This window comes from Nerophis lumbriciformis, linkage group LG21, assembly GCF_033978685.3.
Source record: "Nerophis lumbriciformis linkage group LG21, RoL_Nlum_v2.1, whole genome shotgun sequence".
Lineage (NCBI taxonomy): Eukaryota > Metazoa > Chordata > Actinopteri > Syngnathiformes > Syngnathidae > Nerophis > Nerophis lumbriciformis.
This window is the reverse complement of record NC_084568.2, coordinates 12502501-12517500: the sequence shown is the minus strand read 5'-3', so window position 1 is coordinate 12517500 and position 15000 is coordinate 12502501. Positions and strand designations below refer to the sequence as shown.

The 15000-nt window shown below is 41.5% G+C and overlaps 1 protein-coding gene and 1 long non-coding RNA gene across 3 annotated transcripts in view; one reads left to right on the top strand and one right to left on the bottom strand.

Annotated features, from left to right (window-relative positions):
- LOC140679675 (uncharacterized) overlaps positions 1–15000 on the bottom strand; it is a 348204-nt gene that overhangs the window by 22005 nt on the left and 311199 nt on the right. The gene's annotated exons all lie outside the window — the stretch shown is intronic.
- selenbp1 (selenium binding protein 1) overlaps positions 1–15000 on the top strand; it is a 31899-nt gene that overhangs the window by 16207 nt on the left and 692 nt on the right. For both annotated transcript variants that reach the window (XM_061983013.1, XM_061983014.1), the window contains exons 7-12: positions 12051–12171; positions 12243–12425; positions 14219–14400; positions 14541–14619; positions 14698–14819; positions 14892–14984. In XM_061983013.1, coding sequence (XP_061838997.1) covers positions 12051–12171; positions 12243–12425; positions 14219–14400; positions 14541–14619; positions 14698–14819; positions 14892–14984 — 780 coding nt within the window. The remainder of the gene's footprint in view (positions 1–12050; positions 12172–12242; positions 12426–14218; positions 14401–14540; positions 14620–14697; positions 14820–14891; positions 14985–15000) is intronic.

Sequence of the window (15000 nt, the reverse complement as noted above, 5' to 3'; positions counted from 1 at the left end):
TTTTCTAGGGGGAGACCACACGACTGGTGTTTTTGGCACAAGGTCAACAATAACTGTGTTTGTGGGCGGGAATGACCCATGTTGCAAGAAAATGCATGTTGCAATAATTTTTTTTCATACTGATAATAGATTTTAGAAACGGCATTCATAGAAAAAAAACACCTGCAGACATCATCGTTAGGTCATTAATCAGCCCAAAGATGGAATTATTGGACAGATGATATGTGTAATAAATGTTTTTCTGACAAAAAAAATTCATAAAAATTCTCTCTCACCGTTGTCTTTCATTGCGGACATTTGTGCCACTTTGCACATACGTTCCAAACATGCAAAATTTGGACGCAAAACCGTTTCAGTCTTGATAAATCACACTGCGAGTGCTAAATGATCCTCCCACTATTGTGTGTTTGTAATGAGCAAATGTCTCCATAGGAAGCAATGTAAATATGTTGTAATGTTACAGTGGCCAAAAATACTAAATATACGTGTTAAATAAAACCTTTGCTCTGTTTTTAATGAATATTTAGACATACTATACTATTGAGTTCTGACGTTGGTCATTATGGTTCTGAGAACCAATGTAGTACTGTATATCAAACATAACAAGGACGTGATGGATCAACACTCTCTTTATTAACAAGCAGAACAACCAACACGCGCAAACACACAGAAGTCCCCATGGAGCCCTCACAAAAATCAGAAATCACAAAAGTCCTTGCCTGTAACAACCAAAATGTGACAATAATTCACATTTAAAAAAAGTAAAATGCACCCACGTTAAGGTCAGCGGGGGAGCTGAAGGGAAAGCAGCATAGAAGGGAGTGGGCGTGGGAGGTAGTGTCTTTTTCTCCGCTGTGAAATAAATCTGCTCTGGCATATTTTTCCAGAAAAGTCCGGTCTCGTCACAATTAAAACTCGCTGTGGTACGAAGCCTGCTTCGTTGAATCCTCCATACTTGTCAGCGCCATTAATGTACTTTGTGCTGGCAAATGCTGCAGCCTTTTTTTTTTTTAGCTCCACAGCAATTCCCTTCTTCTTACCAGGCTGTGTTGGTAAGTTTTTTGGACTCGTGTCAAATGAGCAAAATGGACAAAACTTGTCAAATGACGAAAAAACACAGTAGTGACTCGTAGTGTACAGCAATGTGCAGCAAGTGACACATATATTATGAAATATTAAGTAATTTCACCTTACATCACGAGATCACCTGTTCATACTAAATAAAAAAAACAACCTTATCATTTTCAAATTTGGTAACTCTCACTTCTTTGTTTGTGGCAATCTTGCAGACTCACTGCAAAGCCCTCGAATAAGTCAAATACTGCCCTCAAGTGGAGGATACATGAAATGCATGCATCTAATCTGATACGTCGGGCTTTCTAGGAAGAAACTAATGACACTGTTCGACGTAGAGGGCTCAAATGCTTCTGTATCACTTATGATACCTTAGCCGGTATAGGGTATAATTTAGTTTTTATTTGTGTTAATTGTGCTCTAAAGTAAACCTGCCTAATCTAACCCTTTTAAAAGATTGTACATTTATTTTTTATTATCATTGTGTGAATTCTCACATATAAGATTCTACATCAAAAAATAATCTGCCGCAAAATTTTGTCGCGCTCCACTGCCCGCTGTTCTCATCTGATCGGAACCGTTCCAGTATCAAAATGTTCGGCTCGACCGGGAGTGGCAAGCTTTTTTATCCGGAGTTCACGGTTTTCTGGGATATTTTGCCCATTGAAAATAAATGGGCCAATTTTCAAACATGCTCAATTCCCACATGGAACCGTTCCACCATCCACACACTCCACTCACCTTGGACAATCGAACTGCCATTTCCAAGTTTAAAAAAATTCCAGGAATTCACAGAATTCCCGGTTTTCCAAAGCCCTATTCTCACCACTTCCTGGAAAGTTTTCACAGTACACATTTTTCAACCAATTCCAACCATTCCACCTTCAAAGCACCTTCAACACTCCTATTTTGTTTTCCGTACAAATTCCCGGTTTTCCTGAAATTCCAGTAATTCCGAAATACCCATTCTTAATTCAAACTGTTTGGTACGTAAAAAATGTTCAACCGCTTCAAAAATGTCCCGGTTTTCCCCCAATTCCCAAATTCACAGAAAATTCCCATTTATAGTTATTGAAGGCCCCAAATTCTCTACATTTTGTGCCTTTTTAAAACCAATTCCAAACTTTTAACCATCCACCCACACTACGCTTCCGATATACTGAATGCAGAACATGTTTTCCCTTTCCAAAATTCCCCGGTTTTCCCGGAACTTCCTGGCATTTTCTCCTCATTGACAATGAATAGGTATTATACTGTACAATCTACTGCACATCCCACATTTCTCACCTGATTTGGACCGTTCAACATCCACACACTCCACTCACCCTGGAGAATCAAACTACCATTTTCCAAGTTAAAAACATTTCCAGGAATTCCGGGAATTACTGGTTTTCCAAAGCCCTATTTTCACATTTTTCAACCGTTCTTTGAACATTCCACCGACAAAACATTCCTCTTAGTTGGGACAACAAATGCTCCTATTTTTTGTTGAAATTTCCAGTTTTCCCCGAAATTCCAGGAATCCCAAAATACCTATTCTCAATTCAAACCGTTACTACGGCAACATTTTTCAACCAAATCCAAAAATTCCAACACCAACCCATTCCTATCATATAGAAAAATTGTGCTAGTATCAATGTTTTCAAAAATTCCTGGTTTTCCCCAAATTTCCTGGAAATTCAACAAAATTCTATACAAGATTTTGCACCATCTTTGAACCTATTCCGACCTTTCAACCATCCACCCATTCTACTCTTCCCATATACTGAACGCAAAACATGTTTTCACTTTCCCAAAATTCCCGGTTTCCCCGGAATTTCCTGGCATTTTCTCCTCATTGACAATGAATGGGCAATATACAATCTCTTGCACAGCCCACAATTCTCACCCAATTTGAACCGTTCCAGCATCCACACACTCCACTCAAACTGGAGAATCAAACTATCATTTTCCAAGTTTTAAAAATTCCAGGAATTCCCTGAATTCCCGATTTTCCACCAAAGCCCTATTTTCACCTCTTCCTGTACGGTTTTTCACCTCTTCCTGTACGGTTTTCTCAGTCCATATTTTTCAACCGTTTTTTGAGCATTCCACTTACAAAACATTCCTCTTAGTTGGGACAACAAATGCTCCTATTTTTTGCACAAATGTCCAGTTTTCCAGAAATTCTATGAATTCCAAAGTCCCCATTCTCAATTCAAACTGTTACTACGTCAACATTTTCTAACCAAATGCAAAAATTAAAACATCAACCCATTCATATAATCTAGGACAATTGTGCTAGTATCAGTATTTTAAAAAAATTCTGGTTTTCCAGAAATATCCAAATTTCCAACAAATTCAACAAAACAAACAAAAAAATTTGCACCATTTTTAAACCCAATTTCGACATTTCAACCATCCACCCACACTACTCTTCCGATATATCGAACGCAAAACATATTTTCCCTTTCCCCAAATTCCTGGATTTCCCGGAATTTTCTCCCAATTGACAATACATGGGAAATATACAATCTACTGCATATCCCACATTTCTCATCCGATTTGAACTGTTCCAACATCCACACACTCCACTCACCCTGGACATTCAAGCCAGCATGTTTACCGGTTCCGAAAATTCCCTGATTACCAGGAATTACCAGGAATGTTCCCCCATTGAAAATGAATGGGCTTTGATTGATTGATTGAAACTTGTATTAGTAGATTGCACAGTGAAGTACATATTCCGTACAATTGACCACTAAATGGTAACACCCGAATAAGTTTTTCAACTTGTTTAAGTCGGGGTCCACTTAAATTGATTCATGATACAGATATATACTATTTTCATAATACAGTCATCACACAAGATAATCATCACAGTATATAACAATATACAATATACAAACCTCTCCATATCCCACATTTCTGAACCGATTGGAACCATTCCAACATCCACACGCTTCACTCACCCTGGACATTCACCCGGAATTGAATTGAATTGAATTGAAAATTCGAGTTGTACATAATATTTACTAAATGTGTTAATATATTGTAAACTAAAAGGCTTGTGAGGATTTAGCACACTGGAAAACAGATGTCACAAGAAATGTCCACTTTTTCATCATGACAGGATCAAACAGTTTGACACACAGGTCGTCGACCATTTTGGTTTTCAGGTCCCATTTTGGGAGGGATTCGTTCCAGTTAAAACTTTTTCATAGTTTTTTGTGTAATGTTCTGGTTTTGGACAGGTTTATTTTGTTTTTAGAACATGTCGCGGACCGATAAAAGTGCGGGCCGCTGTCCGAGATTAGGACGAGTTAATAAGTTGTGAGTTACGAGTGTGAAGTGAAATGCACTTTGTCAATGAGTCACAGGAACGAGGTCGTAAAAAAGTGCGACTTATATAATAAAGTTCAAGTTGAACTTTATTCTTTTGTTGACTTTAATAAACAAAAGTCAGCAAGGCGGACTTAGGAAAACACTGAATAGGAAAACTGCACTTTTTTTGGACATTTATTTTACAAAAGTAAAAAAAAAATTTAAGCAAAGAAATAAATAATAGTACAATTTGATGCAGGCGGCGGGGGGGGGAGATTAACTAGATGAGGCAATTCCTGAAGGAATTGCGTGTGAATGCTCCAATGCTGAAGTTTAACTGAAATCCTGGATTTTTTTTTAGAATTGTTGAAGTAGAGCATAGAATTCCTGAACAGGCTGAATATTTTGAAATTGGAACAGTTTGAATCAGATGAAAAACATGGGAGTTGTAGAACTTTGAAGAATGTCACATTGATTTCAATGGGAATTTCCCCAAAATTTGGGAATTTCGGGAAAAGCGGGATTTTATTTGAAAATAATAAAAAAAAACATGAATGGTCTCAATGAGTTGAAATGGTTGGTGTTGGAATTTTTCAAATCGGTCGAGAAATGTTGAATTAGTAACATGTTGAATTGAGAAATGGTATTACGGAATTCCTGGAATTTCGGGAAAACCGGGAATTTTTCCAGTTCAAAAAACAACTTGTTTTTTTGTCCCAGTTAAGAGGAATGTTTTGATGGTAGAACAGTTGTGATGCGTTGAAAAATGTGGAAGGAGTAGTCACCAGAAAAAAGGGTGGAAATAGGGCTTTGGAAAACCAGAAATTCTGCTAAATCCTGGAATTTGTTTGAACTTGGAAAAAATGTAGTTTGAAATTCCAGGATGGTGGAATGTGTTGAATGTGGAATGGTTTGAATCGGTTGAAAAATGGTGGAAGTTAAAAAAATGGCCAATTAATTTTGAATGGAAAATATGTCCTGGAAAACCCGGAATTCTGGGAAATATGGGAATTTTTGGAGTTTGTTAAGGAAAAGCCCACGATTCCCAAATAGGCTGAACAGTTTGAAGTTGGAACGGTTTGAATCGTGTGAAAAATGTGTAAGGTAGAACGCGCCACAATCTGGAGAGGAAGAAGTTGAAGAAGTTTAATAAATAGATTAATTTTGGTGTAGAAAACCATCTATCTCTCGATAGTAGCCCGACACGCTGTGTTGCTCACAATAACAACGTGGCTATAGTTTGGTTAATATGCAGGTCACAGCTTGAGCAATGGTGGGTTTTTAGAGTTTATGTTTTTTTAATAGCACTTCATAAGCAAAATTGTAGACTCCTCATTACATGTACTGTTAGCCACCTCCTGCTAGCAGTTTTTTACCATCCAGAATGCATAGAAAAGAGACAGATGCAGTTTTCCTTTAAAGAAGAGACCTCGGACAGAACCGATATGGGAATACTGGCAGTGTCTTGTTCTACTGCTGGGCTGCAGATAGAGCACGTGCGTCTAAGTCAAGGCCCAGCCACTTCAATTTAGGTGGCCCGCCAGATCACTTATTTGGCGCACCATGTCATTCAGTGGAGTCCGCCGTGTCATTCAATATTGTCTGCCACATCATTTAATTTGGTCCTCATTCAATGTGGCCTGCCACGTCAATTATTTTGGTCCACCAAGTCATTCAAAGTGGTCTCCCACATCACTTATTGTGGTCTCCCACATCATTCAATATGGTCCGCCACGTCATTTATGTGGTCCGCCACGTCATTTATGTGACCCGCCACGTCATTTAGTGTGGCCCGCCACTTCATTTAATTTGGTCCAACAAGTCATTCAAAATGGTCTCCCACATCAATGGTCTACCACTTCATTTAATTTGGTCCAGCAAGTCATTCAAAGTGGTCTCCCACATCATTTATTGTGGTCTACCACATCATTCAATATGGTCCGCCACGTCATTTATGTGACCCGCCACGTCATTTAGTGTGACCTGCCACTTCAGTTAATTTGGTCCACCAAGTCATTCAAAGTGGTCTCCCACAGCATTTATTGTGGTCTCCCACATCATTTAAAATGGTCTACCACATCATTCAATATGGTCCGCCACGTAATTTATGTGACCCGCCACTTCATTTAATTTGGTCCACCAAGTCATTCAAAGTGGTCTCCCACATCATTTATTGTGGTCTCCCACATCATTTAAAGAGGTCTACCACATCATTCAATATGGTCCGCCACGTAATTTATGTGACCCGCCACTTCATTTAATTTGGTCCACCAAGTCATTCAAAGTGGTCTCCCACATCATTTATTGTGGTCTCCCACATCATTTAAAAAGGTCTACCACATCATTCAATATGGTCCGCCACGTAATTTATGTGACCCGTCACTTCATTTAATTTGGTCCACCAAGTCATTCAAAGTGGTCTCCCACATCATTTATTGTGGTCTCCCACATCATTTTAAGTGGTCTACCACATCATTCAATATGGTCCGCCACGTCATTTATGTGACCCGCCGCGTCATTTAGTGTGGCCCGCCACTTCATTTAATTTGGTCCACCAAGTCATTCAAAGTGGTCTCCCACATAATTTATTGTGGTCTCCCACATCATTTATCATGGTCTCACACATCATTTAACGTGGTCTACCACATCATTTAATTTGGTCCAGCAAGTCATTCAAAGTGGTCTCCCACATAATTTATTGTGGTCTACCACATCATTTAATTTGGTCCAGCAAGTCATTCAAAGTGGTCTCCCACATAATTTATTGTGGTCTACCACATCATTCAAAATGGTCCGCCACATAATTTATGTGACCCCGCCACATCATTTAGAGTGGCCCGTCACTTCATTTAATTTGGTCCAACAAGTCATTCAAAATGGTCTCCCACATCATTTAAAGTGGTCTCCCACATCATTTAAAGTGGTCTACCACATCATTTAATTAGGTCCATCAAGTCATTCAAAGTGGTCTCCCACATCATTTAACGTGGTCTCCCACATCATTTAACGTGGTCTCCCACATCATTTATTGTGGTCTCCCACATCATTTAAAGTGGTCTACCACATCATTCAATATGGTCCGCCACGTCATTTATGTGACCCGCCGCGTCATTTAGTGTGGCCCGCCACTTCATTTAATTTGGTCCACCAAGTCATTCAAAATGGTCTCCCACATCATTTATTGTGGTCTCCCACACCATTTATTGTGGTCTCCCACATGATTTAAAGTGGTCTACCACATAATTTAATTTGTTCCACCAAGTCATTCAAAGTGGTCCCCCACATCATTTATCGTAGTCACCCACATCATTTATCGTGGTCTCACACATTATTTAAAGTGGTCTACCACATCATTTAATTTGGTCCAGCAAGTCATTCAAAGTGGTCTCCCACATAATTTATTGTGGTCTACCACATCATTCAATATGGTCCGCCACATCATTTATGTGACCCGCCACATCATATAGTGTGGCCCGCCATTTCATTCAACGTGGTCTTTCTGCATCATTTGATGCTACAGGATTTAATTTGGCCCACTGAGGGCCGCTAAAATTGCGATGTGGCCCTCAATAAAAACGAGTGAAAAAAATAGAGTGTAGAAATAGAAGGCCTTTGATATCACAGCAACTCTGCAGAAAACTATCACCCAGAAGCACCTGACAACTATTAAATCCAGTGAAGGCCGACCCACACTTCATCTCTAGAGGGTTGCAGGCCCGTCTGGAAGCACTATAGGACAGTATATGTATGTGAAAATGAAATAAATATAACATTCCCGGGAAGGTTGCTAAGCCTTTGACCTAAAAAAGAGCAAAGCTGTCCAGCTGACTCTAACCTTCTAATCCTGCTTAGAGGTCCACTCTCTGGATACAATCATTTGCTCAAAAATGCAAAGCACTATGTTGGAAGAAAAGCCATCACTGTAAATCACAGGTGTCAGACTTGTCAGATTTGGCCTGCCACGTCATTTTATGTGGAAACCATTCGCTCCTCTCTCTCTGGCCCCCTCTCTTCGTCGAGTCCACATTCCGTCTCCCAACCTCTTTCCACCTTTTCCAAAATTTCCCAAAAAGAGGTTGAGGTCATCCTACGCAGTACGAAGCCCCCTGGACCTCTTTCCCACAGCCTTGTTAATATCAAATCTTTCTGCCCCAAGCCCTCTGATCACCAGAATCATCAACCAGTCTCTTCAATCCAGCCATCAGCCCTTAAGACCTCACCTCAAAAAGCCCACTTTAGACTCAAATAGCCTCACACTTTACACGCCCATATCCAATCTCTCGCCCCTGTCCAAGCCCTAGAAAAAGCAGTCTCAGTTCACTTGTCGTTCAGTTCATGAACATCTGGAACATAGTCAACTATTTGGAAAATTCCAGTTTGGCTTCCATTCAGCACACAGAACAGAAACTGCCTTAGTTGGGAATAAACAACCTACTTCTGGCTGCTGATAACGGATCCCCTCCCCTGCTCATCCTCCTCGACTTGACCGCTGAATTCAACACTGTTGACCCCGACATCCTGCTCCAACGTCTACACCTCACTGCCGGTCTGTCTGATCCCACCCTGGAATGGTTGAGAGCCTACCTCAACAACAGATCAGAATAAGTAGTCCTCGGAAAAGCTCCATCTCATACTCACTATTCCACCTGTGGAGTCCCCTGTCGGGATCAGTCCTCGGCCCAACTCCATTCACACTTTACATGCTTCCCCTCAATCGCGTGGAATTTCATTCCACTGCTATGCTGATTATACATAAATCTATCGGAAAACGGAACCCTCTACCTCTGTCTCTAACCCCTTATCTGCTCAGTGGCCTTGTGGTTTCGAGTGACCGCCCTGAGATCGGTAGGTCTTGAGTTCAAACCCTGGCCAAGTCATACCAAAGACTATAAAAATGGGACCTATTACCTCCCTGCTTGGCACTCAGCATCAAGAGTTGGAATTGGGGTTAAATCACCAAAATGATTGCTGCTGCTCACTGCTGCTGCTCACTGCTCTCCTCGCCTCCAATGGGCTGGAACAAGGGGATGGGTCAAATGCAGAGGGTAATTTCACCACACCTAATGTGTGTGTGACTATCAGTGGTACTTTAACCATCTGAGCCTACACTCACTGTTTGCCTGGAGAAGATAAAGACATGGATGAGCTTAAACGTTCTACAACTCAACCACTCAAAACCATTTTAATCCGGTCCAGAGCTCCTTCTATGGCCAAGACATCTCACTTTCCCCTCTGATCACTAACCCAGGTGTAATTTTTTATCCTCACCTTCGACTCCCACACCAAACAACTCTACCAGAGCTCCTGCTTCTGTCTCAGAAATATTGGCAAACTCCGACCGTTTCTCACCATTAAAGGTGCAGAGAATCTCATCCGTGCCTTTTGTTTCCTTCAGGCCGGACTACTGCAACGCGCATCTCATCGGGATCCCGAACAAGGGCCTTCAAAAGCTTCGATATGTCCAAAACAACGCATCTAGTTTCCTGATGAGAGTGCATAAATTTGACCACTTTACTCTAATCCTGAAAAACCTTCACTGGCTCCACATACAATACAAAATCTCCCTTCTTACCCACCAGTGCATCCGTGGTAACGCCCCATCTTGTCTGAAAAAACCTTTAAAGTAGCAGTAGAGTGTAAAAACAAGTTGCCTTTAAATGCCTAATTGTGTTTCATTGTATCCATTAAACCAATCGTATTTACAATCCACAGAGTAAATGCCACAAATTCACTCAGCCATTTTGAATATTCCGCTCCGAACGTCTTTCGTAATTTCCGTAGATTCTACGTCGCTGGAGTAACACTTCTGCACTCTGACCGTATTATTAGATCAGTCACACTGGAAATACGCAAACGTTAGAGAGAGATGTGCTGTGTCATTCACAATCCTTATGAAAGACATGAACACATATGTTTTTAATTTTTTATGCATTCCAAGTCGTAAATAAATAAACACACACAAAGTCAGTGGGGACTCTCTATTACGCCCACAAAACCCTCTAAATAACTATCCAAAACCCGCCAACAATACTCTTTATACATATCACAACGTGATCATTAACCAAATATTAGCGATGTTATTATAAGCGCAAACGCAGACAAACAAATTTTTAGCACCGCAATGATACACACAGCTAAGTAGCCCTCTGCTGTTTTTACTGTGAGCGATGTCCTGCTGCTCCCGTATTGCGTCTTGACTTGTCAGTTATTCTCGATGATAAATAATGCCTCTCATCTGGATATTTGGAGGATTTAGCCTTGCATCTAGAAGTTGTTCATCTGTGACATTAAATTTATACCCCTGCATGGAGACTTTTCCTTGTTTGATTGATTGATTGAAACTTGTATTAGTAGATTGCACAGTACAGTACATATTCCGTACAATTGACCACTAAATGGTAACACCCGAATAAGTTTTTCAACTTGTTTAAGTCGGGGTCCACGTTAATCAATTCATGGTAAGCCTTCGTGTGTACCATGATTAATTCTTCATCTAAACGGGAAAGTATGGACATCCAATCAGTCGTCATCACAGTGAGAGCAGACATTGTACAGTAAGCAATCGTTTTATGTTTGTGGTTTATATTTCTTGTTTAGCACTAAGCAATACTGCTACATGATGCCAACTGTTTCACTAAAGCTGGATCTGTTTAACAGGGATTCTAAAACTGGTAGATAATCCCCCTTATTCAGGATCAAAATTATACGTTTTTGGATCATCCTTTTTCCCAAAGCAATCGTAGTTGGCTGTCACAAAGTTTGGATGATTAGCATTGTTGTTGATGGGGTAATGACCTGTGGTTCCTAGCTCTACGTCACGTGACTGGCTAGCTCATTATCTCTCAAAATGGCTCGAGAATCTCAGTGAGATTGATACTATTTTGATCATTTATATTTACTCGCAAACTTTGGAAGTCTTTCGGTGTCAAAAATCAGATATATATGATTATAGCTTCAATATAGAGGCAACTTGTTTTTCCACTCGACTGGTACTATAATCCCCCAAACCAAACACTGCAATACTGTTCAATTATTATTTTACGCATGTCTAGCTTGTGTGCTATTGTGTGCTTAGCTGTTGTGTAGCTGCTAGCTGTTAATAGCTTATAGCCTAGCATGTTTACCTTTTTAAAGTTAAAGTACCAATGATTGTCACACACACACTAGGTGTGGTGAAATTTGTCCTCTGCATTTGACCCATCCCCTTGATCACCCCCTGGGAGGTGAGGGGAGCAGTGGGCTGCAGCGGTGCCGCGCCCGGGAATCATTTTTTGTAAATGACTTAACTAAAATAGAAGATAATTTGTGTTGATTGGAGGACATTTAGACGTTAACTGGTTGTCCATCTTTGCACAAGTGAACAGAGTAAAAATGTGGGATTTTCTGATGTAAACTGTCGTAATCCCAAACTTGGTTTTTGGCTGATATAGGGCCGATATCCAATATCAATATTGAATCGGTAGACCCCGACTTGGAACTACACTTCAAAGGCCATTAGTGAGATCCCAAAGTCCTACGAAAAATGTACACTCACTGCACGCTCCCTTCAGATAGCTTGTACATCACTCATAGCAGCTAGAGTAGACAAGTACCGTGGTCTTGGGGTCTTAGGTGAGTCACTTGAGAAGGTTTTTGTGCTAAAGTGGGAACTTTGTTTGTGTCGTCCGTCTTAGATGGTGGAGCCTGTAGATCTGTACTGGAAGTGTGGCCTGGCCAACCCCCATACAACCCACTGTCTGGGCAGCGGTCAGATCCTGATCAGTTGCATGGGAGACCCGTCCGGCGGGGGCAAAGGTTAGACCGGCACCGGACCAGGCCTTCCCTGATGACAGAGGCGTGGGGACTCAACTGTGCTGTCCTCTTAGGTGGTTTTGTCCTACTGGACGGTGAGACGTTTGAGGTGGTCGGAAACTGGGAGCACCCAGGTGAAGCGGCCCCCTTCGGTTATGACTTCTGGTACCAGCCTCGCCACAATGTGATGATCAGCACAGAGTGGGGAGCGCCCAAAGCTCTTGCAGATGGTTTTAATCCTGCGCACGTTGCGGAGGGTGAGACACAACTTTTTGAAATAAGTTATTTCTTTGATTACAAGCTGACATGACTGTTTTAGACTGAGACCCTAAAGACTGCACCACTAGTTTTTACTTTGACCTTCTCTAATGCCTACCATTAAGAGATATAGCTTTATTTCCTGCACTTCCCAAGTCAAAAACTCACAGCTGGAGGTTCCAGAAGTCCCAAGTCAGTACAATTACAGCTGGAAGTTCACATTCAAAGTCAGGACCTATTTGAAATACAAGTTTATGTTCCAGAAGTCCCAAGACAGGACCCTGAGAGCCGTAAATTAGGGATCCAGAAGTCCTAAATTAGGACCTTTTCAGGTGGAAGTTTAGGTTCCAAGTGAGGGCCCTTTAGAAATAGAAGTTTAGGTTCCAGAAGTCCCAAATCAGGACTTTCACAGATGGAAGCTTAGGTTCTAGTTCAGGACCCATTTAAAATTTAGGTTTAGGATCCAGAAGTCCAAAGTCAGGACCCTTTAAAATAGAAGATTAGGTTTCAGAAGTCTTAAGCCAGGCTTCTTGGAGATGGAGGTTCAGGTTCTAGAGCTCCCAAGTCAGGACCTTCACACATGGTATTTTAGGTTTCACGTCAGGACCCTTAAGAGATACAAGTTTTTGTTTCAGAAGTCAGGACCTTTACAGATCGAAGTTTACATTCCAAGTCAGGATCCATTTGAAATATAGGTCTCGGTTCCAGAAGTCCCAAGTCAGTACCCTGAGAGCTGAAAGTTCGGGTTCCAGAAGTCCAAAATCAGGACCTTTACAGATGGAAGTTTAGGTTCCAATTGTGGACCAATTAGATATATAGTTTAGGTTCCAGATGTCCCAAGTCAGGACCATTTAGAAATGTAAGTTTAGGTTCCAGAAGTCCCAAATCAGGACTTTTACATATGTAGTTTAGCTTCTTTTTCAGGACACATTTGAAATATAGATTTAGGTTCCAGACGTCCCAAGTCAATACCCTTTAAAAATAGAAGTTCAGGTTCCAGAAGTCCTAAGTCAGGATCCTTAGAGATGTAGGTTCAGTTTGTAGAAATCCCAGGTCAGGACCTTTACAGATGAAACTTTAAGGTTCAAGTCAGTACCCTCGAGAGATATAAGATTTTGTTCCAGAAGACCCAAGTCAGGACCTATACAGATGGACGTTTACGTTCCAAGTCAGGACACATTTGAAATATAGGTTTAGGTTCCAGAAGTCCCAAGTCAGGACCCTTTAGAAATAGAACTTGAGGTCCTAGAAGTCCTAAGTCAGGATCTTTACAGATGGAGGTTCATATTCTAAAAATCCCAAGTCAGGACTTTACAGATAGTATTTTAGATTTGAGAGATATACGTTTTTGTTCCAGAAGTCCCAAGTTAGAACACTGATAGAAGGAGGTTCAGGAATCAGAAGTCCAAAGTCAGGACCTTTACAGATGTAAGTTTAGGTTCCAAGTCAGGAAGCTTTAGAAATAGAAGTTCAGGTTCCAGAAGTGCATAGTCAGGACCATTACAGATGGAAGTTAGATTCCAAGTGAGAACCCTTAAGAAATATAAGTTTAGTTTTCAGAAGTCCCAAGTCAAGACCCTGAGAGTTGGAGGTTCAGGTTCCAGGAATTCCTAAGTCAGGACCTCTAGAAATGTAAGTTTAAGTTCCAAGCCAGGACCCTTTAGAAATATAAATTCAGGTTCCAGAAGTCCCAAGTCAGAGCCTCAGAGATGAAGCTTCAGTCCCCACCAGGAACCCATTCAGCTTCTAAATCTGTACTCGAGGAGCCAACATGAGTTCTTTGTTGTCCCAGGCCACTATGGTTCTTCTCTTCACGTTTGGGACTGGACCACCCACAGAAGGGTGCAGTCACTCGATCTGGGAGAAGAAGGCGCCATTCCTCTTGAGATCCGATTCCTCCATGACCCTGACGCCACTGAAGGTTTTGTGGGATGTGCTCTGAAGGGGAACGTGTTTCGATTCTACAAAGCACCGGTGAGGAACCCCCAGACCCTCTTGGCCAATTCCATGTGAACTGAGAGGCACCGCCGGGACCAGCTTTGCTTCTATGGTTTTAAACGTGGTCGTCTTTTGCCAGGTTTGAGGTGCCACTGTTATGTTATGTTGTTGTTTAGACAGGGAAGTGGGCTGCAGAGAAAGTCATCAGCGTTCCCAGTAAGAAAGTTGAAGGATGGCTGCTTCCTGAGATGCCAGGTTTGTCAGTCGTCCAGCTGAATCCCACCCGTCTGTCCCACATAGTGTCTCACATATATCGCACACCTCCACCTGTAGGTCTGATCACTGACATCCTGATCTCTTTGGACGATCGTTTCCTGTACTTTAGCAACTGGCTACATGGGGACATCAGACAGTATGACATCACCGACACAAGGAACCCTCGCCTGGTTGGACAGGTGTGATGTCGTGTGACGTGTTGCACAGGGGCCCTTTCGGGTCTGACGGCTTACCTATCTGTATCTCTTCAGCTGTTTTTGGGGGGAAGTATCACCACTGACGGACCAGTTCAAGTTCTGGAGGATCCCGAAAACCAGCCGCAGCCCAGCCCCCGTTTCATTCAGGTACCTTGGACAGGAA